The sequence below is a fragment of the Mobula birostris genome, unplaced genomic scaffold (genome assembly GCF_030028105.1).
Source record: "Mobula birostris isolate sMobBir1 unplaced genomic scaffold, sMobBir1.hap1 scaffold_348, whole genome shotgun sequence".
Taxonomy (NCBI): domain Eukaryota; kingdom Metazoa; phylum Chordata; class Chondrichthyes; order Myliobatiformes; family Myliobatidae; genus Mobula; species Mobula birostris.
Window position 1 is genome coordinate 301893 of NW_027276549.1, and position 22882 is coordinate 324774.

The 22882-nt window shown below is 41.6% G+C and overlaps 1 protein-coding gene across 1 annotated transcript in view; it reads right to left on the bottom strand.

The window, feature by feature from the left end:
- The window catches only part of LOC140193014 (dynein axonemal heavy chain 6-like), a gene marked incomplete at its 3' end in the record, with an annotated part of 382778 nt that overhangs the window by 245033 nt on the left and 114863 nt on the right, over positions 1 to 22882 (bottom strand). Inside the window, exons 16-21 of the mRNA XM_072250467.1 lie at positions 22387 to 22508; positions 21450 to 21621; positions 20551 to 20655; positions 17793 to 17911; positions 11052 to 11126; positions 6152 to 6239 (exon numbers count right to left, since the gene is read on the bottom strand). Of these exons, the coding sequence (XP_072106568.1) occupies positions 6152 to 6239; positions 11052 to 11126; positions 17793 to 17911; positions 20551 to 20655; positions 21450 to 21621; positions 22387 to 22508 (681 nt within the window). The remainder of the gene's footprint in view (positions 1 to 6151; positions 6240 to 11051; positions 11127 to 17792; positions 17912 to 20550; positions 20656 to 21449; positions 21622 to 22386; positions 22509 to 22882) is intronic.

A 22882-nucleotide genomic window follows, 5' to 3' on the forward strand; every position in this document is an offset into this window, starting at 1 on the left:
AGGAATAACAGTTCTTTGCAATTTAATGAAAGAAGGAACACTGTCCAGTTTTGAAATGCTTAAAGAGAAACATTTATTAGAAAAATAAGACTTTTACTAGTATTTACAGATGTGACAGTGTGTTAATAGAAGGATTAAAAATGTAACCAAAGCAAGTGCATGTTTGATAGAGCTATTTAGAAAAGCATATAATTCAGATAATGGTAGTAGAATCATTTCAAGCGTGTATAAGGGTTTGTCAAATCTTAAAACACATTTGACTTCATACATTATAACAAAATGGGAGAAGGAAGGAGAGATAATAATATCTGAGGAAGAATGGACAATAATATGGAGGTATCAATGGAAATGTACCAGTTCACAGAAATGGAGGGAGTTTGGTTGGAAAAACTTGCTAAGGCATTTTATTACACCCTCTCAGAAATCCCATTATGATAGTAACCTCCCTGTTTGCTGGAGAAATTGTAGAAATCAAAATACAAACTATTATCATATTTTCTGGGATTGCCCCATTATCGAAGACTATGGGAGTGGGATACACAATGCCCTACAAGACATTTTTAAATGTGAAATACCCTTAGAAAGTAAGACTATATATTTTGGGTATGTACTTCAAGAATGGTTGAAAAGAGATAAATACTTAATGAATATACTGCTGGTGGCTGGTGAAAAGACTCTTACCAGGAAATGGTTATCACAGGAGAGCCGAACTTTAAGTGCATGGATAGAAATTACAATGGACATTTACAAAATGAAGAAGGTAACAGCATCTGTTAATCATAAGCTGGAACAATTTGATTCATACTGGGAAAAATGGTTCAATTACATAGCACCTCATAGGCCTGATTTTATTCTCACAAATCAATGAATGTTGTAAAAAAAAGATCACTCACTACTTGTACATAGTTTTCTCCTTTTGCTTGTTTTTTCTTTCCTCTCTTTTCTATAGATGTATACCTCAGATAAATATTATGTGGTGATTCGTGGCAAATATGACTATATGATATATATGTATAATATCTGAAATACATCATTTGAAATACAAACATTTGTATATGGAAATGTTTGTCTGATGATGAACAATAAAAAAATAAATTACCAAAAATAAAAATTCACAAACTATGGAATTGATTCAAATACATTTTTGAAAATTAAAATTGTGAATAAAATGTTCAGTAACTCAAAAAAATAGCTTGAAGAGATTTGGTACGATACCAAAGACTAGCAAATTTCTACAGATGTACCGTGGAGAGCATTCTAACTGGTTGCATCACTGTCTGGTCTGGAGGGGCTGCTGCACAGGATTGAGAAAAACTGCATAACAGAACATAGAAATCTACAGCACATTACAGGCCCTTCAGCCTACAATGTTGTGCTGACCATGTAACCTATTCTAGAAACTGCCTGGAATTTCCCTAACACATAGCCCTCTATTTTCAGTTAGTCCTGACGAAGGGTCTCGGCCTGAAACGTCGACTGCACCTCTTCCTACAGATGCTGCTTGGCCTGCTGCGTTCACCAGCAACTTTGATGTGTGTTGCCCTCTATTTTTCTAAGTTCCATGTACCTATCTAAGAGTCACTTAAAAGACCCTATTGCATCCATCTCCACCACCATCACAGGCAGTGCATTCACGTACCCAACACTCTCTGTGTGAAAAATTTACTCCTGACATCCCCTCTCTACCTACTTCCAAACACCTTAAAACTATGCCCCCTTGTGTTAGCCATTTCAGCTCTGGGAAAACCCCTCTGGCTATCCACACAATCAATGCCTCTCAACATCTTATATGCCTCTATCAGGTCACCTTTCATCTTCTGTCGCTGCAAGGAAAAAAGCCCTAGTTCACCCAACCTATTCTCACAAGGCATGCTCCCTAATCAAGGCAACATCCTCGTAAATCTCCTCTGCACCTTTTCTATAGTATCTACATCCTTCCTGTAGAGAGGTGACCAGAAATGAGCATAGTACTCCAAGTGGGGTCTAACCAAGGTCTCATATAACTGTAACATTACCTCACAGCTCTTGAACTCTATCCTACAGTTAATGAATGCCAACACACCATACGCCTTCTCAACAACACTGTCAACTTGCATAGCCACTTTGAGTGTGCTACGTACATGGACCCCAAGATCTCTCTGATCCTCCACACTGTCAAGAGTCTTACCATTAATATTATATTCTGTCTTCAATTTTGACCTAACAAAATGAACCACTTCACACTTATCTGGATTGAACTCCATCTACCACTTCTTAGCCCAGTTCTGCATCTTATCAACATCCCATTGTAACCTTTGAAAACCCTCCAGGCTGTCCACAACACCCCCCAATCAGAGGGTTACAAACTCAGCCACCTCCATGGGCACCAGCCTCTCCAGCTTTGAGGACATCTTCAAAAGGCGAAGCTGCAAAAAGGTGGCATCCATCACTAGGGACCCCCATCACTTAGGACATACCCTCATCTCATTGCTACCATCAAAGAGGAGAAACAAGAGCCTGAAGGCACACACTCAACATTTTAGGAACAGTTTCTTCCCTTCCACCATCAGATTTCAGATGGACAATAAACACTACTTCACTATTTTTGCTTGCTTTTTGCACTACTTACTTAACTTAATTTTTCTCCACTGAGTGACCATTTCATATAATGTAATGTTGAGACTTTATAAAGCACTGGTGAGGCCTAACTTGGAGTATTGAGAGCAGCTTTGGCCCCATATCTTAAAAAGTATGTGTTGAAACTGCAGAGGGTTCAAAGGAGGTTCACAAAAATGATTCCAGGTTTGAACAGCTTGTTATATGAATAGTGACTGATGACTCTGGGCCTGTATTCACAGGAATTCAGAAGAATGAGGGGTGGCCTAATTGAAATCTATCAAATGGTGAAAGGCCTTGGTAGAGTGGATATGGAGAGGATGATTCCTATGGTGAGAGAGTCTAAGACCAGAAGACACAGCCTCAGGATAGCGGGACAGCCGTTTAGAATGGAGATGAGGAGGAATTTCTTTAGCCAGACAGTAGTGAATCTGTGGAATTCATTGCCACAGGCAGCTGTGGAGGCCAAGTCTGCATGTATATTTTAGGCAGAGGTTGATAGATTCTTGATTGGTCAGGGCATGGAAGGATAGGGGGAAAAGGCAGGAGACTGGGGCTGAAAGGAAAATGGTGAAATGGTGGAGCAGTCTCAATGGGCCAGATAGCTTAATTCTGCTCCTATATCTTGCAGCCTTATGGTCTTTATTAGATGTATCCTACATCTAAGAAAGTGGTCACTGAGTGCACGTTCATGGCCTTCTGCTGCTGTAACCCATCCAGTTAAAGGTTTGACATGCTGTGCATTCAGAGATGCTCTTCTGCACATCATGGCCACTCACTGGATGTTTTCTGATTCTCACATTCATTCGCTGAAAACTCTGCAGACAGTTGTGTGTGAAAATCCTCGGACAGTAACAGTTTCCCAGATACTCAAACCACCCTGTCTGACACCAACAATCAATCTACAGTCAAAATCACTTACATCACATTTCTTCCACATTCTGATGTTTCATCTGAACAATAACTGAACCTCTTGATATGTCTGGATGCTTTTATGTATTGAGTTGCTGCTACATGATTGGCTAATTAGATATTTGCATTAATAAGCAAATGTGCAGGTGTACCTAATAACACAACCCTCTCAGTGCATGTATTTATTTGCTTATTATTGTAATTTATAGTTATTTATGTATTGCGTTATATTACTGCACCAAATTTGATGACATATGTCAGAGATGCTAAACTTTATTCTGATTACAAAATAACATTGCAGATCAAATAAGCAGTTTCATAGGATTGGTAAATCACAACTATAATGCCCCTATCCAAGTCAAGATGGAGACTAGAATCAGGAAACCAAAAGTCATTGCCACTGGGAGAATACCAGTATCTATTACTAATGAAGTAGCAGCAGGGTATTTAGAAATCATAACCCAATTAAACAGAGTCTCCATTGTTTTATGGAAGGGAAATCAGTTTCACAAAATCTGTTGGAGAATTAGCAGAGCAGACAGAGTTTAATGCAGAAGGTAAGAGCTAATGGTATAAGGGGTGATAGTTCAGCAAGCAGAGGACTGACTCACTAACAGAAAATAGAGCCTATTTTCTACAAAACTATTGAAATGTTGCAGGCCCATATTTGGTTGAAGAATGACCTTCAGGAAAGGAGACTTGCTATCTGCCCTCTGTCCACATGGTTATCCCTGAACTAGCCAACAGAGTCACTCAGTTGAACCATAATCACTATAGTGAAACAGTAAGAGAATAAAATCAGATGGCATTAATTCAGACACAAAATTTGGGTACAGCAATGTCCCTCCCAAACCAGCTGACCTTACAAAGTTCTCACGAACACTTGGAGACTGATGAGCCACCTGACAGAGTTGTCCCACAAATTTCTCAAACTAGCCTACTTTACGGCCAGACTTCTCCATCACAATTCCTGCATGTATGACAGGACAGACTCACCAGAGATGACAGCACAGTTGGATACAAATGACAGGAGAAGCCCTGAGAATTCCCAATATTAACTCCAGACCCATGGTTTCATAACATTAAATTAAACTTGGGCCAGGAAATTTCCCAATTTTCAAATTACCTATCACCATCCACAGCTGATGAGTCTATGACCCTCCACATCAAACAACACTTGAAAGAAAGCCACTGTGTGGGACATTTCATGTCCATCACCAGGGTGTGACCTAGAAGCACCACTGCTTTCCCAGCTGGTGAAGGCCAGAAGGATATAAATGTCAGACTGAGTCATACTTGAACCATCGAGAGAGATAAGCTCATTTGACCTTATCTCCACAGATTTATTTGTGGCAGATGCCTGTCCATGTAGAACTGTAGTAGAGACCAGTGTATGTCCCTCATGTCTGTATAATGCTCTATATTCATATCGAGAACATCCTGCATAGTGTGGTGTGGCACTACAATCATGTTACACAAAGCAGACTGCAGATGCTTCAAACCTGGGCATTCATGAAGTGCTGTGGACCATCAGCAGCGGTAGAAATACATACTAGCCCAACCTCAAAGACACTCACTCTACCATTACTATCAAGCCAAGGAATCAACCCTGGCCTGGTTGAATGAGGCATGCAGAGGCCTGCTGGAAGCATACCCAAAAAATAATGCCAACAGGGTGAAATTTAACACTGAGCTGTTGATGTACTAAATAGCTAAATGCTCTCACACCAAAAGATCAGATCAAAGCACTGCTATCAGTCAGGTCCGGTTTTCAATAGAGGTGGATATTTTAAACAACTGATGTGAGGAGGACGTTCCCAAGGAAGTCATGGTCCTTAAATGATTGGGCCCAGAATGAGTGCTAGGGGCAAAGCTGAAGTGCCAAGTGGATAATCCATCTCCACTTCCTCCCAAAATTCTCTCCCACATAGAAGCTAGATCAATTCATACCATGCAATATCAAGAAACAACTGAGGGTACGGGGTACTGTGAAGGCTATGGGATCAGACAATATCCCAGTGTAGTACTGAAGACCAGAGCTTCAGAAATAATGTCACCTCTCACTAAGTTGTTCCAGCACGGTTACAATACTGATGATGTGGAAAATTGCCCAGTCATTTTTTTGTCCTAAAATACAGGACTAACCTGATCAGGCTAACTACAATACAGTCTACTTTCAATTGTCAGACTGATAGAAGGTGTTTACAATAATGCTGTCTAGCAGCACTAGATACTAGTTTGGATTTCATCAGGACCACTCAGCTTCTGATCTCATCACAAACTTGGTTCAAACATGGAGCAAAGAAATTATTTCTAAAGAACAAGTGAGTGTGACTACCCTTGACATCAAGGCAGTAGTTTACCAAATGTGGTATCAGAGAGACCTGTGGTTCCTGGAAGTCAATTACACCCAACTCCATTATATCATTACAGAGATGGATAAGCCCAATCATCTTTAGTTGCTTTATCAAGAACCTTCCTTCCATCATCAGGAGAGAATATAAATGCTCACCGATGATTGTTCCATATTAATTTCCATTGAATCATGCTTTCAATAAGTTGGCACAAGCATTATAGGGAAATGGCTATTATCACTGCTGTTCAACTATATGATACTAATGAACTAAATGATGACTTGGCTTACCACGGTGAGGACTACCTGCCCTGGATGAGACAGCACCCACTTTTTGAATTGTGTTGATCCCCAGTCGGTTACTCCCATCTGGAGATGCCTAGAATAATATTCGAAGAAGAATATCAGTGCCAAAGGCCCACAGGCAGTATTTGTCCTGAATACCATCATTCTATAGTCTCATTGCGTGGCATGTATCTAATTGGGGGATATCAGCATATAGCCTTGGATGATGGTGACTGGATAAAAACAACGAACAGGAAGACTATGGGCCAAGTGCTGAAAGATGGGTTTAGTGTGGATGGGTGCCTATTGGTCAGTGTGGATGAGGAGACCAAATGGCCTTTTCTATGCTGTGTGGATGTATGACTCCAGGAAGAGATGATTCTTTTTATCCAATGAGCGGTAATCTAGAACCTCCTGTACAAAAGGCAGCAGAAGCAGATTTTATTAATAATATACAAACGTAGAAAAAAGGACACCCATAAATATTTAATGTGGAAAGGTATCAAGGATATGAAAAAACAGCAAGGATTGGCACAAAGAAATGTGAGATTCAATGGTCAGTCCAGACTGCCAATTACACTGGCAACTATTTTCAATAAATAAATTTTCTCCATCAATCCAGACAAGGTTTTCAACAGTTTATAGAGTGTAATAGCACAATATTCCACATATTAGTATGAAATCCTGCAGTACTGGCAATACTTTTCCTTTCTAATAGTATAGTACTCAATTAACAGGTGAAATCTCACACTGTCACTGAGTCTCTCCACACCAAGAGAAACCTTTCCTTTGCCCTTGTGCATAGGGTAGAGTGGAATGAGTCAGCAGCGCACTTCACCTGCATTTCTAGTTGTGAGGCAATGGACGCATGTTCAATAGCTGACCATTCTGTAACATTCAGCACGTTTCTTAGGCATCACACAGCTTTGGGTACACAATCCCACAGCAGTCAAAACTGCACCAAACCTTTACCTCACCTTTACTCCGACCAGCTGCCAGAATAAGCAAGGAGGGATATCCTCACTGGGCATTGTTCCTGATGGTTGTGTCATGGAATTGGTGTTTGCCTCCCTTCTAAGAGCTGCTACCTTTAGGTGACGTCCTGAACATTTACCACTGTGACAGATTTTTAGAGTCACGGACTCAGAGAGTAATGAGCACAGAAACAGATCCTTCAATCCAACTTGTCCATGCTGAATAAGATTCCCATCTAAGCTAGTCCCATATATCCGTGTTTGGCCATATCCTTCTCAACCTTTCATATCTATTAACTCATCCAAATGTCTTTGAAATGTTGCTAGTGTACAAGCCTCAACCACTTCCTCTGTCAGCTTATTAATTATACTGACCACTCTACATGAAGAAGCTACCTCTCAGGTCCTACTTAAATCTTTCCACTCTCACCTTAAACCTATTCCCTCTAGTTTTTGATTTACTTACCCTGGGGAAAAATCTGTAAATTCAATTTAAGGTCACAATCGCACAACCAGTCCATGGTGACCACCGTGCCCTCCCACAAGTCCCAATTTCCTGCATTTGACCCGTATTGCTCCAAGCCCCACCCTTCCATATACCTTTCCAAGTGTTTCTTAAATGATACTATTGTACCTGCCTCAGCTACTTCCTCTGGCAGCTCGTTCCACATACTCACCACTGTCTGCATGAAAATATTATCCCTCAGGTCACTTTGAAATATCTCCCCACTCACTTTTAAACCTATGCCCTCTAGTTCTTGAGTACTTTCTTCTGGAAAAAAAGTGAGCAATCACCTCATTTACTCCCCTCATGATTTTCTACTTCTCTATAAGGTCAATTGGTATATTTTGGTTTTAACCAGCAAATAGCACTATTTTCCTCACAGGTTACTACCGTCAATAAGCAGCATGGTAATTATTCACTGCCTGCACTGACAGTAACTGGCACCAACTATCCATTCCCTACACCCACCAGCCAGCCTGAACTGAATCACAAACACGAGAAAATCTGCAGATGCTGGAAATCCACTCTTGTCCTCACCTATCACTCCACCAGCCTTTGCGTCCAGCACATAATTCTCTGTGATTTCTGCCACCTCCAAAGGGATCTTACCACCAAGCACATCTTTCCCTCCCTCTTACTTTCCACTTTCCACAGGGATAGCTCCCTACGCAACTCCCTTCTCCATTTATCCCTCCAGACTGATCTCCCTCCTGGCACTTATCCTTGCAAGCAGAACCAGTGCCATACCTACCCCAAAACCTCCTCCCTCACTACCATTCAGGGCCCCAACAGTCCTTCCAGGTGAGGCGACCCTGTGTCTTTTGGGTCATCTACTGAATCCGGTGCTCCCAGTGTGGCCTCTTGTATATCAGTGAGACCCAAGGCAGACTGGGAGACCGCTTCGCAGGGTACCTACGCTTAGTCTGCCAGAAAAAACAGGATTGCCTGGTGGTGTCATACAGAGGTGGCTAGGAACGGACCCAAATGCAAGACACAGACACTGAAGTACTAGGGACAGGACTAGGATACAGAGCGATGGCAAGGACATGGACAGGAAAACCTGGAACAGGACTGGACAAGAGAGCTAGGAGCCCGGGCTTGGACTCCAAGCCAGAGATTGGACAAGGACCCAGTACCTGGGTCTTGCCTCTGGCTCGGACCCCAGAACTGGGCAAGGACGAGGCTAGGCTGGCAGGCAGGACGAGGCTGGAGTCTTCAGGCTTGAGGCTAGGCAGGAGGCTGGAGTCTTCAGGCTTGACGCTAGGCAGGAGGCTGGAGTCTTCAGGCTTGACGCTAGGCAGGAGGCTGGAGTCTTCAGGCTTGACGCTAGGCAGGAGGCTGGAGTCTTCAGGCTTGAGGCTAGGCAGGAGGCTGGAGTCTTCAGGCTTGACGCTAGGCAGGAGGCTGGAGTCTTCAGGCTTGACGCTAGGCAGGAGGCTGGAGTCTTCAGGCTTGACGCTAGGCAGGAGGCTGGAGTCTTCAGGCTTGACGCTAGGCAGGAGGCTGGAGTCTTCAGGCTTGACGCTAGGCAGGAGGCTGGAGTCTTCAGGCTTGAGGCTAGGCAGGTGGCTGGATTCTTCAGGCTTGAGGCTAGGCAGGAGGCTGGAGTCTTCAGGCTTGAGGCTAGGCAGGTGGCTGGAGTCTTCAGGCTTGAGGCTAGGCAGGAGGCTGGAGTCTTCAGGCTTGAGGCTAGGCAGGAGGCTGGAGTCTTCAGGCTTGATGCTAGGCAGGTGGCTGGATTCTTCAGGCTTGAGGCTAGGCAGGAGGCTGGAGTCTTCAGGCTTGAGGCTAGGCAGGTGGCTGGAGTCTTCAGGCTTGAGGCTAGGCAGGAGGCTGGAGTCTTCAGGCTTGAGGCTAGGCAGGAGGCTGGAGTCTTCAGGCTTGACGCTAGGCAGGAGGCTGGATTCTTCAGGCTTGAGGCTAGGCAGGTGGCTGGATTCTTCAGGCTTGAGGCTAGGCAGGAGGCTGGAGTCTTCAGGCTTGAGGCTAGGCAGGTGGCTGGAGTCTTCAGGCTTGAGGCTAGGCAGGAGGCTGGAGTCTTCAGGCTTGAGGCTAGGCAGGAGGCTGGAGTCTTCAGGCTTGACGCTAGGCAGGAGGCTGGAGTCTTCAGACTTGAGGCTAGGCAGGAGGCTGGAGTCTTCAGACTTGAGGCTAGGCAGGAGGCTGGAGTCTTCAGGCTTGAGGCTAAGCAGGAGGTTGGAGTCTTCAGGCTTGAGGCTAGAGACTTGAGGCGAGGCTTGGCAGGAGGCTGGAGACTTGAGACTTGAGGCGAGGCTTGGCAGGAGGCTGGAGATGAGATGAGGCGAGGCGAGGCTGGAGGCAGGAGACTTGAGGCGAGGTGAGGCCGGAGGCTGGAGCAGGAGACTGGAAGCTTCTCCTGGGCAGGGCGCAGTACTCTAGGGCAGGGTGCGGATCTCCACCCGACGGAGGCAAGGGACAAGAAGGGACAGAACCAACCGTAGGTAACAGCAAGACAGCCTGGCTTACCCTATGGAGGCAAGGGACAGGCAGGGAGCAAGGTACGGAGTGGCTCCAGGACAAGACAGCAAGACAAGGCAAGGCTTCAGGCATTGCAAGGTGAAACGAGAACTTCAGGCGAGGTGAGAGTTACTGGCAAGGCTTCAAGTGAGGAAACAGAGGGCAGAGGAAGGGATACAAGGAGTAAGGACAAGAACAATCCAGCAGCCATGCCCTGGTCTCTGAAGGCATTTATGCAGCCGGCCCCAACGAGCATCAGCTGCCTCAATCAGAGCTCAACAAGAACAGAAACAGGGTAAACAGGAAAACCTGGAGCAAGGGTCAATGGACCGGACTGTAAACCGGAATACGGTGACTTCACGGACCAGACCATGACAGGTGGCCACCCATTTCAATTCTACTTCCATACCCATTCCAACATGTCAGTCCATGGCCTCCTCTACTATTGCGATGAGGCCACACTCAGGTTAGAGAAGCAACATCTTATATTCTGCCGGGGCAGCCTCCAACCTGATAGCATGAACATTGATTTCTCTAATTTCTGCTAAATTTCACCCCCCCCCACCATTCCCCATTCCAGTTTTCCTCTCTAATCTTACTTCCTTACCTGCCCAATGCCTCCCTCTGGTGCTCCACCCCCTTCCCTTTCTTCCATTGACTTATCAGATTCCCACTTCTTCAATCCTTTATTTCTTTCACCAATCAACTTCCCAGCTCTTTACTTTACTCCCTCCCCCTCCCAGTTTCACCTATCACCTAGCACCTGTACCTCTTCCTCCCCTCCCCCCACCTTCATAGGCTGACTCCTTCCCCCTTCCTTTCCAATCCTGATGAAGGGTCTTGGCCTGAAGCACAAGCTGTTTACTCTTTTCCACAGATGCTGCCTGGCCTGCTGAGTTCCTCCAGCACTTTGTGTGGGTAGCCTGAATTGAATGCCAGGACCACTTACTTTCTCACAGCTTCGAACATTGCACTTTCCATGTTACCCAGCCAGCTTTCAATAGGTCCCCGTATCCGAACATTCCTGCAAAAGATAATTTTAAGAGTTGTCAGAATCGCCATGATCCAACCTGCCGCAGATTCAGTTGCAGCCACTTTGATCACTTTGTACTTAACTGCACTTTGTTTTTTGTTATAATTCTGTTTTCTTATAAAATCTGTGTATAATTTAATTTATGTTTTCCTTGTGAATGCTGCTTATGTGATGCTGCTGCAAATAAGTTTTTCTGCGTAAATGCACTTATGCAGATAACAATAAACTGCACTTTGATTTTCAGTTCTGACTTCTCGGCAACTGCATAGGAAACTTCACATTGACAAAGTTTGTTAAAAATAACCACCAATACAGGATAAAAATGAAATTTAACTGCATCAGGTTCACACAATCAAATGCTAGCAAAAGCAACAAGAAAGAAAACTCACACATGAATACAATTTATCTGGTTAGCTAGGAAAAGGAGCAATTTACTGAAGTTATTGATAATATTTGGGTTCTGAAATATTTTTCTTATTAGGTTATGGCTTTAGATCCAAAAGAATGAGAGGCATAAAAAGACGTCAGAGTATCCACACCTCAAGAGGAAACTACCTGCCAACTAGCCTGTGAGCTGCATGTCCTTCCATCTATAGGAATCCACTTCAGTACCATGAAGGTGTGCAGAAATGTACTGGGAGCCTACGCCTACAGGTACCCAACTTAGTGAAAGTTAAACAGCAAAAACATAAGGCAACAGACAGACAGGAACAATGTTATGGCCAGTAGGTCAGATTCACCATATCCTGTTAGACGATTCAACAGCTGACAGGAGGGAACAACTCCATGAACACCAATTCCTCAATTTAAAAGCAAAACACATGCAGATGTTGAAAATCTGTAATTAAAGTAGATAATAAAGTTCCAAGACCAGCAATGTACTTGCTTTTGTTATATACATGCAGTGGACACTTTATTAGGATAACCTATACACCTGCTCATTAATCAAAAGTCTGATCAGCCAAACATGTGGCAGCAACTCAAAGCATAACAGCATGCAGACATGATTAAGAGATTCAGTTGACGTTCAGACCGAATATCAGAGTGAACTAAGTGTCTTTGACTATGGAATGATTGTTGGTGCCAGATGGAGTGGTTAAATCTCAGAAACTGCTGATCTCCTGAGATTTTCATGCACAATAGCCTCTAGAGTTTACAGAGTATGGTGCAAGAAATGCGTTGTTATGAGAGAGGTCAGAGGAGAATAGCCAGACTGGTTCAAGCTGACAGGAAGGCAACAGTAACTCAAATAACCATGCAACAATGGTGCGCAGAAGTGCATCTTTGAACCTTGAAGAGGGTGGGCTATAACAGCGGATGACCACAAATATACACTCATGTTTGAATATTATCTATTTCAATATGAATGTAAGAGGCGTGATTAGCAACATTCAGAATCAAAATCAAGTTTATTATCACTGAAATTTATTGTTTTGCAGCAGCGGTACAGTGAAAAGCCATAAAATCACTACAAATTATAAAATAGATAAATAGTACAAAAAAAGGAACAAGGTAGTGTTCATAGGTTCATGGACAATTCAGATACTTGATGATGGATGGGAATATTCTGTTCTTAAATTATTGAGTGTGGGTCTTCAGGCACCTGTACATCCTCCCCAGTAGTGAACTCTGGAGATATCACAAAAATAGGTGGTGCAGTTGATAATGAGGAGGATTGTCATAGGTTACAGGATGAAGTTGATCATTTGGTGAATGTGGGTAGAACAGTTGCATATGGAATTGAACCTGATCAATGTGAGGTAATGCACATAAGGGTTAGACATGTGCTATGAACGTTGGGAGTACAGCAGAACAGAGAGACATTGGAGCATGTCCAAAGATCCCTAAAGGTAGTAACACCAGTGGGTAAGTTGGTATAGAATGTTGGCCCTCATTTTCCAGGGCATAGAATACAAGATTAGGGCGATTGTGGGGCAATGTAATAAACATTTGTTAGGCCACAGCTGTAGCAATGTGTGTATAGGAAGGGTGTAATTGAACTGGAGAGGGTGCAGATAAGATTCACAAGAATGTTGCCTAAGGCAGAGTCTTCCACAGTTAGGAGGGGAAGCTGGATAGGCTGGATTTGTTTTCTTTGGTGTGGAAAAGTCTAAAGGGGAACCTAATTGATGTACATAGAAGTATGAGGGGTGTAGATGGAGTAGATAGCAGAGACATCTAACACTAGTGGGCATAGGCTTAGGGTAACGAGTAAAAATTTAGAAGGGATTTTAGGAGGGTTTTTTTTTGCACAATATGGGTGGCTGCAATATGGAAAGCACTGTCTGAGGGGTGATAGAGTGGACAGAGTGGTTGACTTCCGGTCAAGATGGCGCCAGCATGCAACACTCCTTCGGTCAACATCTCACAGATTGCACATGAAAGTGTCTATTTAACTTCTTTCACATTAGTATTTCACCTTAAATGTGTTTCTGGGACTTGTAGAGCCTGCAATTTACACTGGAGATCATTTGAGATATCCAGCACTTCGCTGTCTTCAAGAAGATTTCAGGAAGCAAGTGCATACTTAATTGGCCTCAAAACAAGAAAACTTTGGGACGGGCCACAAGCCAATGTTTCACTCCATTTTGTCAATTAAAGCGTCCATTTATCACCGATTAAAGCATTGAGGAAGATGGAGACATCAAGCGAATGTGGAAGGTAAGCAAGAGTTCAGCGCTGACTACCTTCCTTTTAAATGCTGCCAAGAGGAAGTCCGTGAGTGGCCTATCGCTGTGTGGTTTGCTGTGGCAGACAGGTAGGCATCTACACTTGTGCGGTGAGGCCTCATCACTTTCTTCATTGCCAGAGGAAGATGTTATCGTGGTTCTGCATTATGGATTGGACTATTATGTTTATGGACTGTGGACTTTCTCAGACTTATGCTTTTTATATTCTGTGTCTCCCCCCCCCCATTTATTTCCACTTTGTTGTGCAAGGGGAGGGAGTTTAGGGGTTGATGTTCTTGTTCCATTTTGTACGGTGGCAGAGGGGTTTGGGCGTCGATGGTCTCGTCCTGTTTGTGCAGGGACCATTTGGGATTGATGATTGGCATGCCATTCTTTTTAATGCGGGGGGTGGGTTTGATATTTTTCTCGGAATAATTTTCATGTTCTTTTTGTGTTTTGTGGCCATCTGGAGAAACAAATCTCAGAGTTATATATGGATACATACTTTGATAATAAATGAACTCTTGAACCTTTGAACTTTGAATGGTAAAGACAAGGCTAAAATACAGTGGATTCCGGTTAATTGGACCATTGGTTAATCAGGGCAGCTGCATACTTAGCACAGCTCTTAAAGAAAAAAACCTAATCAAGAAAATAACTGGGATTTCTTTCATTTACTTGGGACACATTGATGAAGGTAGAGTGGTGGATGCAAAGTATATGGATTTCAATAAGGCATTTGATAAAGTTCCCCATGTAAGGCTCATTCAGAAAGTAGGGAGGCATGGGATCCAAGGAGAACTTGCTTTGTGGATCCAGAATTTGCTTGCCCACAGAAGGCAAAGGGTGGTTGTAGATGGTTCCTATTCTGCATGGAAGTCGGTGACCAGTGGTGTTCTGCAGGGATCTGTTCTGGGACCCCTTCTCTTTATGATTTTTATAAGTGACCTGGATGAAGAAGTAGAAGGATGGGTTAGTAAGTTTGCCGATGACACAAAGCTTGGGGGTGTTGTGGATAGTCTGGAGGGTTGTCAGAGGTTACAGCAGGACATCAATAGGATGCAGAACTGGGCTGAGAAGTGGCAGATGGAGTTCAACCCAGATAAGTGTGAAGTGGTTCATCTGGAAGGTCAAATTTGAAGGTAGAATATAATACTAATGATAAGACTCTTGATAGTGTGGCGGATCAGAGAGATCTTGGGGTCCATCTCCATAGGACACTCACAGCTGCTGCGCAGGTTGACAGCATTGTTAAGAAGGCGTATGGTGTGTTGGCATTCATCAACTGTGGGATAGAGTTCAAGAGCCATGAGGTAATGTTACAGTTATATGAGACCTTGGTTAGACCCCACTTGGAGCACTGTGTTCAGTTCTGGTCACCTCACTACAGGAAGGATATGGATACTATAGAAAGTGTGCAGAGGAGATTTACAAGGATGTTGCCTGGATTGGAGAATGTATCTTATGAGAATAGGTTGAGTGAACTTGGCCTTTTCTCCTTGGAGCGACGGAGGATGAGAGGTGACTTGTTAGAGGTGTATAAGATGATGAGAGGCATTGATTGTGTGGATAGCCAGAGGCTGTTTTCTCAGTGCTGAAATGGTTAACACGAGGGGGCATAACTTTAAGGTGCTTGGAAGTAGGTACTGAGGAGATATCAGGGGTAAGTTTTTCCACACAGAGAGTGGTGGGTGTGTAGAATGCACTGGTGGCAATGATGGTAGAGGTGGATACAATAGGGTCTTTTAAGAGACTCTTAGATAGGTACATGGAGCTTAGAAAAATAGAGGGCTATGCAGTAGGGAAATTCTAGGCCATCCTTAGAGTAGGTTACATGGTCGGCACAACATTGTGGGCCGAAGGATCCGTAATATACTGTAGATGTCTATGTTCTATCATCTATGTTCTATGACACTATGCCGCTTAATTGAGGCAGGAGACTGTTACCAAACAGTTTCTAACTCACGTGAGATGCGTGCACTTGCATGGCCGCTAGACACCACACCATGTTTAGAGCAAAGAGTTTTTAAATTGTGTCAGTTGAATGTGTTTGTATTCAAAAACAGTTTTTTTTGTCACTGATAGTGAGAAATAAGACAATTCAGTGATACCTAACACTGATTTGCTCTCTGTGGTTTCAAGCATTCAGGCATGGAGATGCCAGAAATAGACGGTCGGAGAGAAAATGAAATAACTTCGCTCCTTCAACAGGTTAGGAACTACGAAAGATATGAAGGAATCAGCAATAATCTTGAATGTTACATTAAAATGAAGATTTGGATGATGCAATCATCAATAGCATTGTATAAAGACAGTTCATTATCTACACGAGGATGTTTGTGCAGATCTTGTTCACTTACAAAAGAATGCAGCAGTTTTATAGTACTGTAGTAGTATTGATAGTATTCTAATTTGTTTTGTATATCATTCAAATACATAATTTGCTACTCAGTTAAACAGTAGTTTGTCTTTTTAATACCTTTTTAACTATTTTTATGAAACTTCGGGTAAATGGGGCACCACTTAATTGGGCCAAAATGTACTGGTCCCAATATCTCCCAATTAACTGGAATCCACTGTAATTGCAAATATGTTCAGGCAGAAGTGTAGGTTAGATGATACTTCAGGTTTTTTTCTCCTAGATCTGCTCCATCATGAAAGGTAGCCTCCAGTCATTTTGATTCTGCATGGGAACCTGCATAGAAGCACCACTACCCACAGATTCCCTTCCAAGTCCCATATCATCCAGACTTGTAAATGTATCACTAGTCCTTCTTAATTATTGGGATTCCTTTCCTTGCAACACTGTAGGAGTACCTTATCTCAAGGTAATGACTCACCACAATCTTCTCTATAAGACCAGATGATATGGAAGAAATATTAGACAATTTGGACCATCAAGTCTGCTCCACCATTCAATTATGGCTGATTGTTTTTCAACTGCATTATCCCACCTTTTCCCCTTACCCTTAGCCCTCTACTAATCAAGAACCTATAAATTTCTGCCTTAAATACACCCAATGGCTTGGACTGCACAGTCCTCTATAGCAAAGAATTCCACAAATCCACCACCCTCTGGCTGAAGAAATGACTAGTCCTCTGCTTCAAGGGGATGTTCCTTTATTCTGAGGTGGTGCCCTCAGATTTTAGACTCTCCAGCCAATGGAAACAACCTCCCCACACCAATCCTATCCAGATCTCTCAAGTGTAAACAGGAAATAGGTAGGTAAATAAGAATGCCATATACTAAAAATGAGTAGTTTGAAAAACATGATGATGAGGAACAAGGTGCAAAGTCAGAAATCAAATGTGTGACAACCCTGAAGAACATAATGGGCTGAGATATAAAAGAAGCCTCACATTCAACTCAAATCCCTGAAAATCAGAGGAATGAAAACTGGAAATGTAAAAGATTAACGATGAAATATACTGTTGTAAAGGAAAGAAAATTTCTTCCTTTTATGGCAACAGATTTCAGAAACTCTGTATACCTCGAAGTTCATTATAGGTGATGAACCCCTCAAAGTCTGGTTACTGTTGTAATCCGTGGCATTTGACAGCTAATTTTTACACAACAAACCCCTATAAACTGCAATGAAAAAGATGTCACGGTGTGCTCATGGGCTGGCATTGCTTCTCCCTACACCAGGCATGAAATAGGCTGTACTGATGTATTTCCTTTACGCTCTAGTCAATATCAGTATCAGACAGCCAGCACAGTCATAGAGCATGGAAACAGGTCGTTCGTCCAACTCGTCCATGCTGATAGTGCTGCACAGCAAGCTAGTCCCATTTGCTCACATTTGGCCCATAAACCTCAAATGATGGGCTATGTGATCAAGTAATGGGATGAATGTCTACTGCACTTCTGGAATCATCTTTGAAAATATAATTGTTGACCAGGTAAACTAAAATACGAAATATGAGATGCAAAAAGGAACAAGCTCAACCAAAGAGTAGTAACTGTATTAATTAGGCTGCACAGTACCTTGGCAGGGGCAGATTTTCATTTTCTGCAGACTTGACCATTAACACAACAGGAGGTCTAGCAGACTGACTGCTGATTTCCAAAGACCTGATATTTTCAAAGCATTTTGCCAAGTAAGGCTAATGAAAGAGGAAAGAAATCAGTATCAGAATCCGTTCATTTGAAGGCTGCTAATTGGGAACTCAGAGTACTTTCGAATGACATCATTGGCTCCCAGTGGTCAGTTGACCCACTGAGATAATGCCAACCTTTGTCAAGCCACCCAGTTAATTCTACACCATTGTTCTTTTCCCTATGCCTTCAATGTTCTCTAAAAAAGAAAGTAAGTTCCTTTGAATCTATTTCCACTGCCTTTTCAGGATAAACATTCTAGATAACAAAAATAAAATATTAAATATGGTGTTAAAATATTTTCTTGATACTTTGATCTGTTATATTAAGTAATATGTAAGAATATAGGCCTTTACTCTTTCTAAATTGTATAAACAAATGGATAACCCAATAGTAAAATATACTTTACAGATATGGTTTCAATTTCGAAATTTTTTTGGGTTGAATCAATTTATTCTAGCAAGTCCTATTATATCTAATTTTTTCTTACAACCCTCTATCATGGATCAAGCCTACTTGGCTTGGAAAACTAAAGGTATAGTATGATTTTGTGATCTATTTTTGGATAATTGTTTCATGTCCTTTGAACAATTATCTAACAAATATAACTTGCCTAGATCCTTTTTTTTAGGTATTTACAGATTTACAGATTAGAATTTTTTTTAAATACTGTTCTTCCTACCTTCCCGAATTTATATTCAACAGATATTTTGGAAAAAAGTTTAGATTTAAATCCTTTTCAGAAAGGTGTAATAGCAACTATTTATAATATAATTATGAAAATACGCCAGACGTTTCTAATAAAGTTAAGACTGATTGGGAAAGGGAACTTAAGATTACTTTACCGATTGAAAAATAGGAAAAAAATTCTTCAATTAGTTAACTCATCCTCTATATGTGCTAAATATGGGTTGATACAGTTTAATTTAGTGCATATGGTTCATATGTCTAAGGATAAATTAGCTCATTATTACTCTCATATAAATCCTGAATGTGATAGACGTCACTCTGAGATAGATTCTTTAACTCATATGTTTTGGTTTTGTCCTTTTTTGAAAAAATATTGGAAAGATATTTTTGATATTATTTCAACTGTTCTGAATATTGATTTACAACCTCACCCTATTACTGCAACTTTTGGGTTACCAATGATAGAACCAAGTCACTTAACCTCCTCAGCTCGTCGGATGATTGTATTTTTTACGTTAATGGCTAGAAGTTCCATTTTGCTGAATTGGAAAGAGATCAATCCACCCACCACATTTCACTGGTTCTCTCAAACTATGTTGTGTTTAAACTTAGAAAAAATAGAAGTGTTATTTATGATCCCTCTATTAAATTTGAAAAGACTTGGAGGCCATTTATTCAACACTTCCATATGATGTAATTTGACCTTTTCGAAACCTATTCTATTTCTTTTTAGTATATGTTGAGAGGAGCGGAGTCAACAACACTAATGGTTCTTTTTTTTGATTTTTTTTGATGTTTTGATGACAATAGCTCTTGTCTTTCTTTCTTTAGTTTAGTTGGTTAGCATTGTTTAGATTAGTTTTACTTTTGGGGTATTTTTTCCCTTTTTCATGTTTTTTTTTGTATATTATATTTGTATCCTGTATGATTGGGAGGTTTAATACCCGTGTGTCAATTGAGTTTATATTTAAATATGTTAATTACAACAATGTAATCCCAATAACTTTGTATCCATACTATGTTATGTTTATCATTATGAAACTAATAAAAAGATTGAAAAAGAAAAAGAATATAGGCCTCACATCATTTCCGCCAACATAGTTTATTAAAAGAAATTTAACATTTCTGAACTGCTGTAAACTACCAGCAAATGTTCTTCAAAACCAGGGAATGTGATGTTCTTATCTGCACCAGTTATTTCCTATTTAGTCAGATAGGACATAGAACGAGGCCATTTAACCTATTGTGCATTAATGAAAGGATTTTCTATTTCCCTAACAACCAAAGATCTGGTGATTTTTCTCTTGCAATATATCTAAGGTACAACTCTACAGAACATAGGGTACACCACAGCTGCAGTATGGTGTGCAGCTCTGGTCACCACATGACAAGAAGAATATGGTTGCTCTGAAGAAGGTGCAGAAGAGATTGACCAGGATACTGATGGGACAGAGTATTTCAATTATGAGAAATTGGATAAACCAGGGCTTTTTTCTTTAGAGTGGAGAAGGCTGAAGAGAGCCCTAATTGAGATACACAAAATTATGAGTTACACAGAAAGCAGAGACAATAGTAAACTTTTCCCCGTAGCAATGGTGTCTAAAACTTGAGAGCATAGGTCTAAGATAAGAAGTAGAGATTTAGAAGGGATTTGTGGGAAAATTTTCATGCAGAGAGTGGTTGGAGTCTGGAACACACAACCTAAGGGCAGTGGTGGAGGTGGAGGTGGCGGTGGTTGTATGTTCTGCGTTCTATGTTCTATGTACTCTGTAGCTGTTGAACTTTCTGTTATTGGGGACACATACCTAAACTAAATAGTTGACGATCTTGTACATTTCTATCAACCCTCCTTTTAATCATCTTTAAGGAGCAGAACCCCAAGTTCTCCTTTCTAATTCTGCAGCTGAAACCCTTCATTCTAAAACCAACCTTATGATTCCAGATTTTTGCTTCATACCTGTATGGCATCAAGATTTCTGCTCTGAGACAAGATATCCAGCAGATCATTATTGCTGAGAAAGTAGAAACGTGGGAAAGCAATCCGCTTAGCTTCTAAGTAATCCTGCATAGCAACAAGAGCAAATTGCCTTAGTTTGCAAATTAGTTCTCAAGTTCCACTTCATTTACTCAAACATCAACATTCACCACAGTGATCCCAGCACAATCCCGTGGTTGTTGATAGTTCCATGGAAAGAGATCCTTTGTCACATCGTCTGACAGCAATGCCTAATGTGTCCTATTCTCATCTCTTCATTACCTATGGAAATCTTTTCCCTTCCCTTTTGGATGTTAGTATTGAATCAACTCCACCAGCCTTTCCATCAGCACATCCAATATTGGAATATCAAATGGTAATAAATGTTTTAACTGACCTTCCATTCTTACCATTTTTATAACCAACTCTATTAAATATATTAGTTCATCACATTGGTGGGACAGCCACGAACATGAGGGTCATGGCTACCAGAAAATGAATCAGTCATTTAAAACTGAGATGCATAGAAATTTCTCCTTTCAGAGGGTGGTGAATCTCTAGAATTCTCTGTCTCAAGGGTATTGGAGGCTGCATCATTAAAGGAGATAGATAAATGTTTGAAAGTATAAAGCATTGAAGGATCTGAGGAACTGGCACAGAAGTGAAACTGAGGCCAGTACATATCAGTCATTCTAAATAGCAGGCCAGTATTGAAGGGTCTAGTCGGCCCCTATTTTTTTTTCCACTTTGTACACTTGTGTTCCTATGGTGTGTCTGGATTCTCGCTCTGAACATAGATTCTGTGATAAGCAATTAGAAGTGCACAGAACATGGGACAAAAAGCAGGAGATCAAGTTCTTTCTTCCTCCAGAATACTTTACCTCCAGACACTTCAGTAATTTTTCCAGGTTAGCATTGGTGGCCTGCAGGAGCTCCAGGATCCCTGCTGTACTGGTAATCTTCAAGATATTTGAGTTTTTCTGAACTCGCATCACCAACTCATTCCATGTTACTTCAATCTGGGCGAAGAGTTTGGTCTCTGTTACTAGTTGCCTGTGTTATGAAATAATACCGCAATCAAACACGTGGCTGAGTGGTCAGCATGGATTAAGCTCCATTTTAAGTCACTTAAACTCATTGACTCCTCAAGCTACGCAAAAAAGTAGACCATTTGTAAATTGGTAAATTATTGCCACAAGTACCATAGCATCATGAAAAGCTATGTTTTGCAGATCATTTTATCACATCAGTGCAATAAGGTAGTACAAGGGAAAAGCAGTAACAAAATGCCAAATAAAGTGTTACAATTACAGAGGAAACTCAATGCTGACAGAAAAGTGCAAGGTAGATTGGGAGGGCAAGAGTCCATTTTATCCTACTAGGGCAGTGGTCCCCAACCACAGGGCCGCAATGATGTGCTACCGGGCCGCGAGGAAACGATATGATTTGGCGATATAAAACGATATGAGTCAGCTGCACCTTTCCTCATACTCTGTCACACACTGTTGAACTTGAACACCGCTCCCCCCCCCACCCCACCTGGCCAGTCCGCAAGAATATCGTCAATATTAAACCAGTCCGCGATGCAAAAAAGGTTGGGACCCCTGCTCTAGGGGACAGTTCATAGTCTTATAACATGGGATAAATGTTGTCCTTAAGCCTGCTGGTACATGCCTTCAGGCTTTTGTAACCTCTCAATCCCACTGAAATCAAAGGAATCTTAAATACTGTGCGAATCTTAAGAAGCAGATATGATGCCTCACTAACTTCAGAAATAACTAAGTTTAAGGCATGTGCCAGATGTGGAATGATTCTTACCTCTGGATGTCAGCTGCTTGGAAGATGGGCTTGAGGTAGAGCCAGTTTCGCTGACAGGTCATCAACTCTTCTAACGTAAGTGCCATCTGGGTCAGTTTATGGTCCCAGTCAATCACCTCATTCTGCATTCAGGGAAAGTTTGCATTTAATAAATACTAGCTTGGAGTTACTATGTTAACGAACATGCAAAATGCATAATGCTTCACCAGAAACTTGCTCCATACATCCCATTTCTCACTAGGTTTCTGTCCATTGCTCCATACTCATCATTTCCCTTATCTCATAGAAGCAAAAATAGGAAGATACCAATAGCCAGTTAATGAATGCCTCCCAATCCTTCTATTTTGGCTATCAAAAGCATTCATGCAAATCTCAATCCAAAAGCAATTTTCAAGCATGTATGTAGATGTTGTTTGTGAATATACTACGCTGTCTATGCCCCCATCCATTAGGTGCAAGTCTGTGGATTACATGCTATATGTATTAGTGTTACATG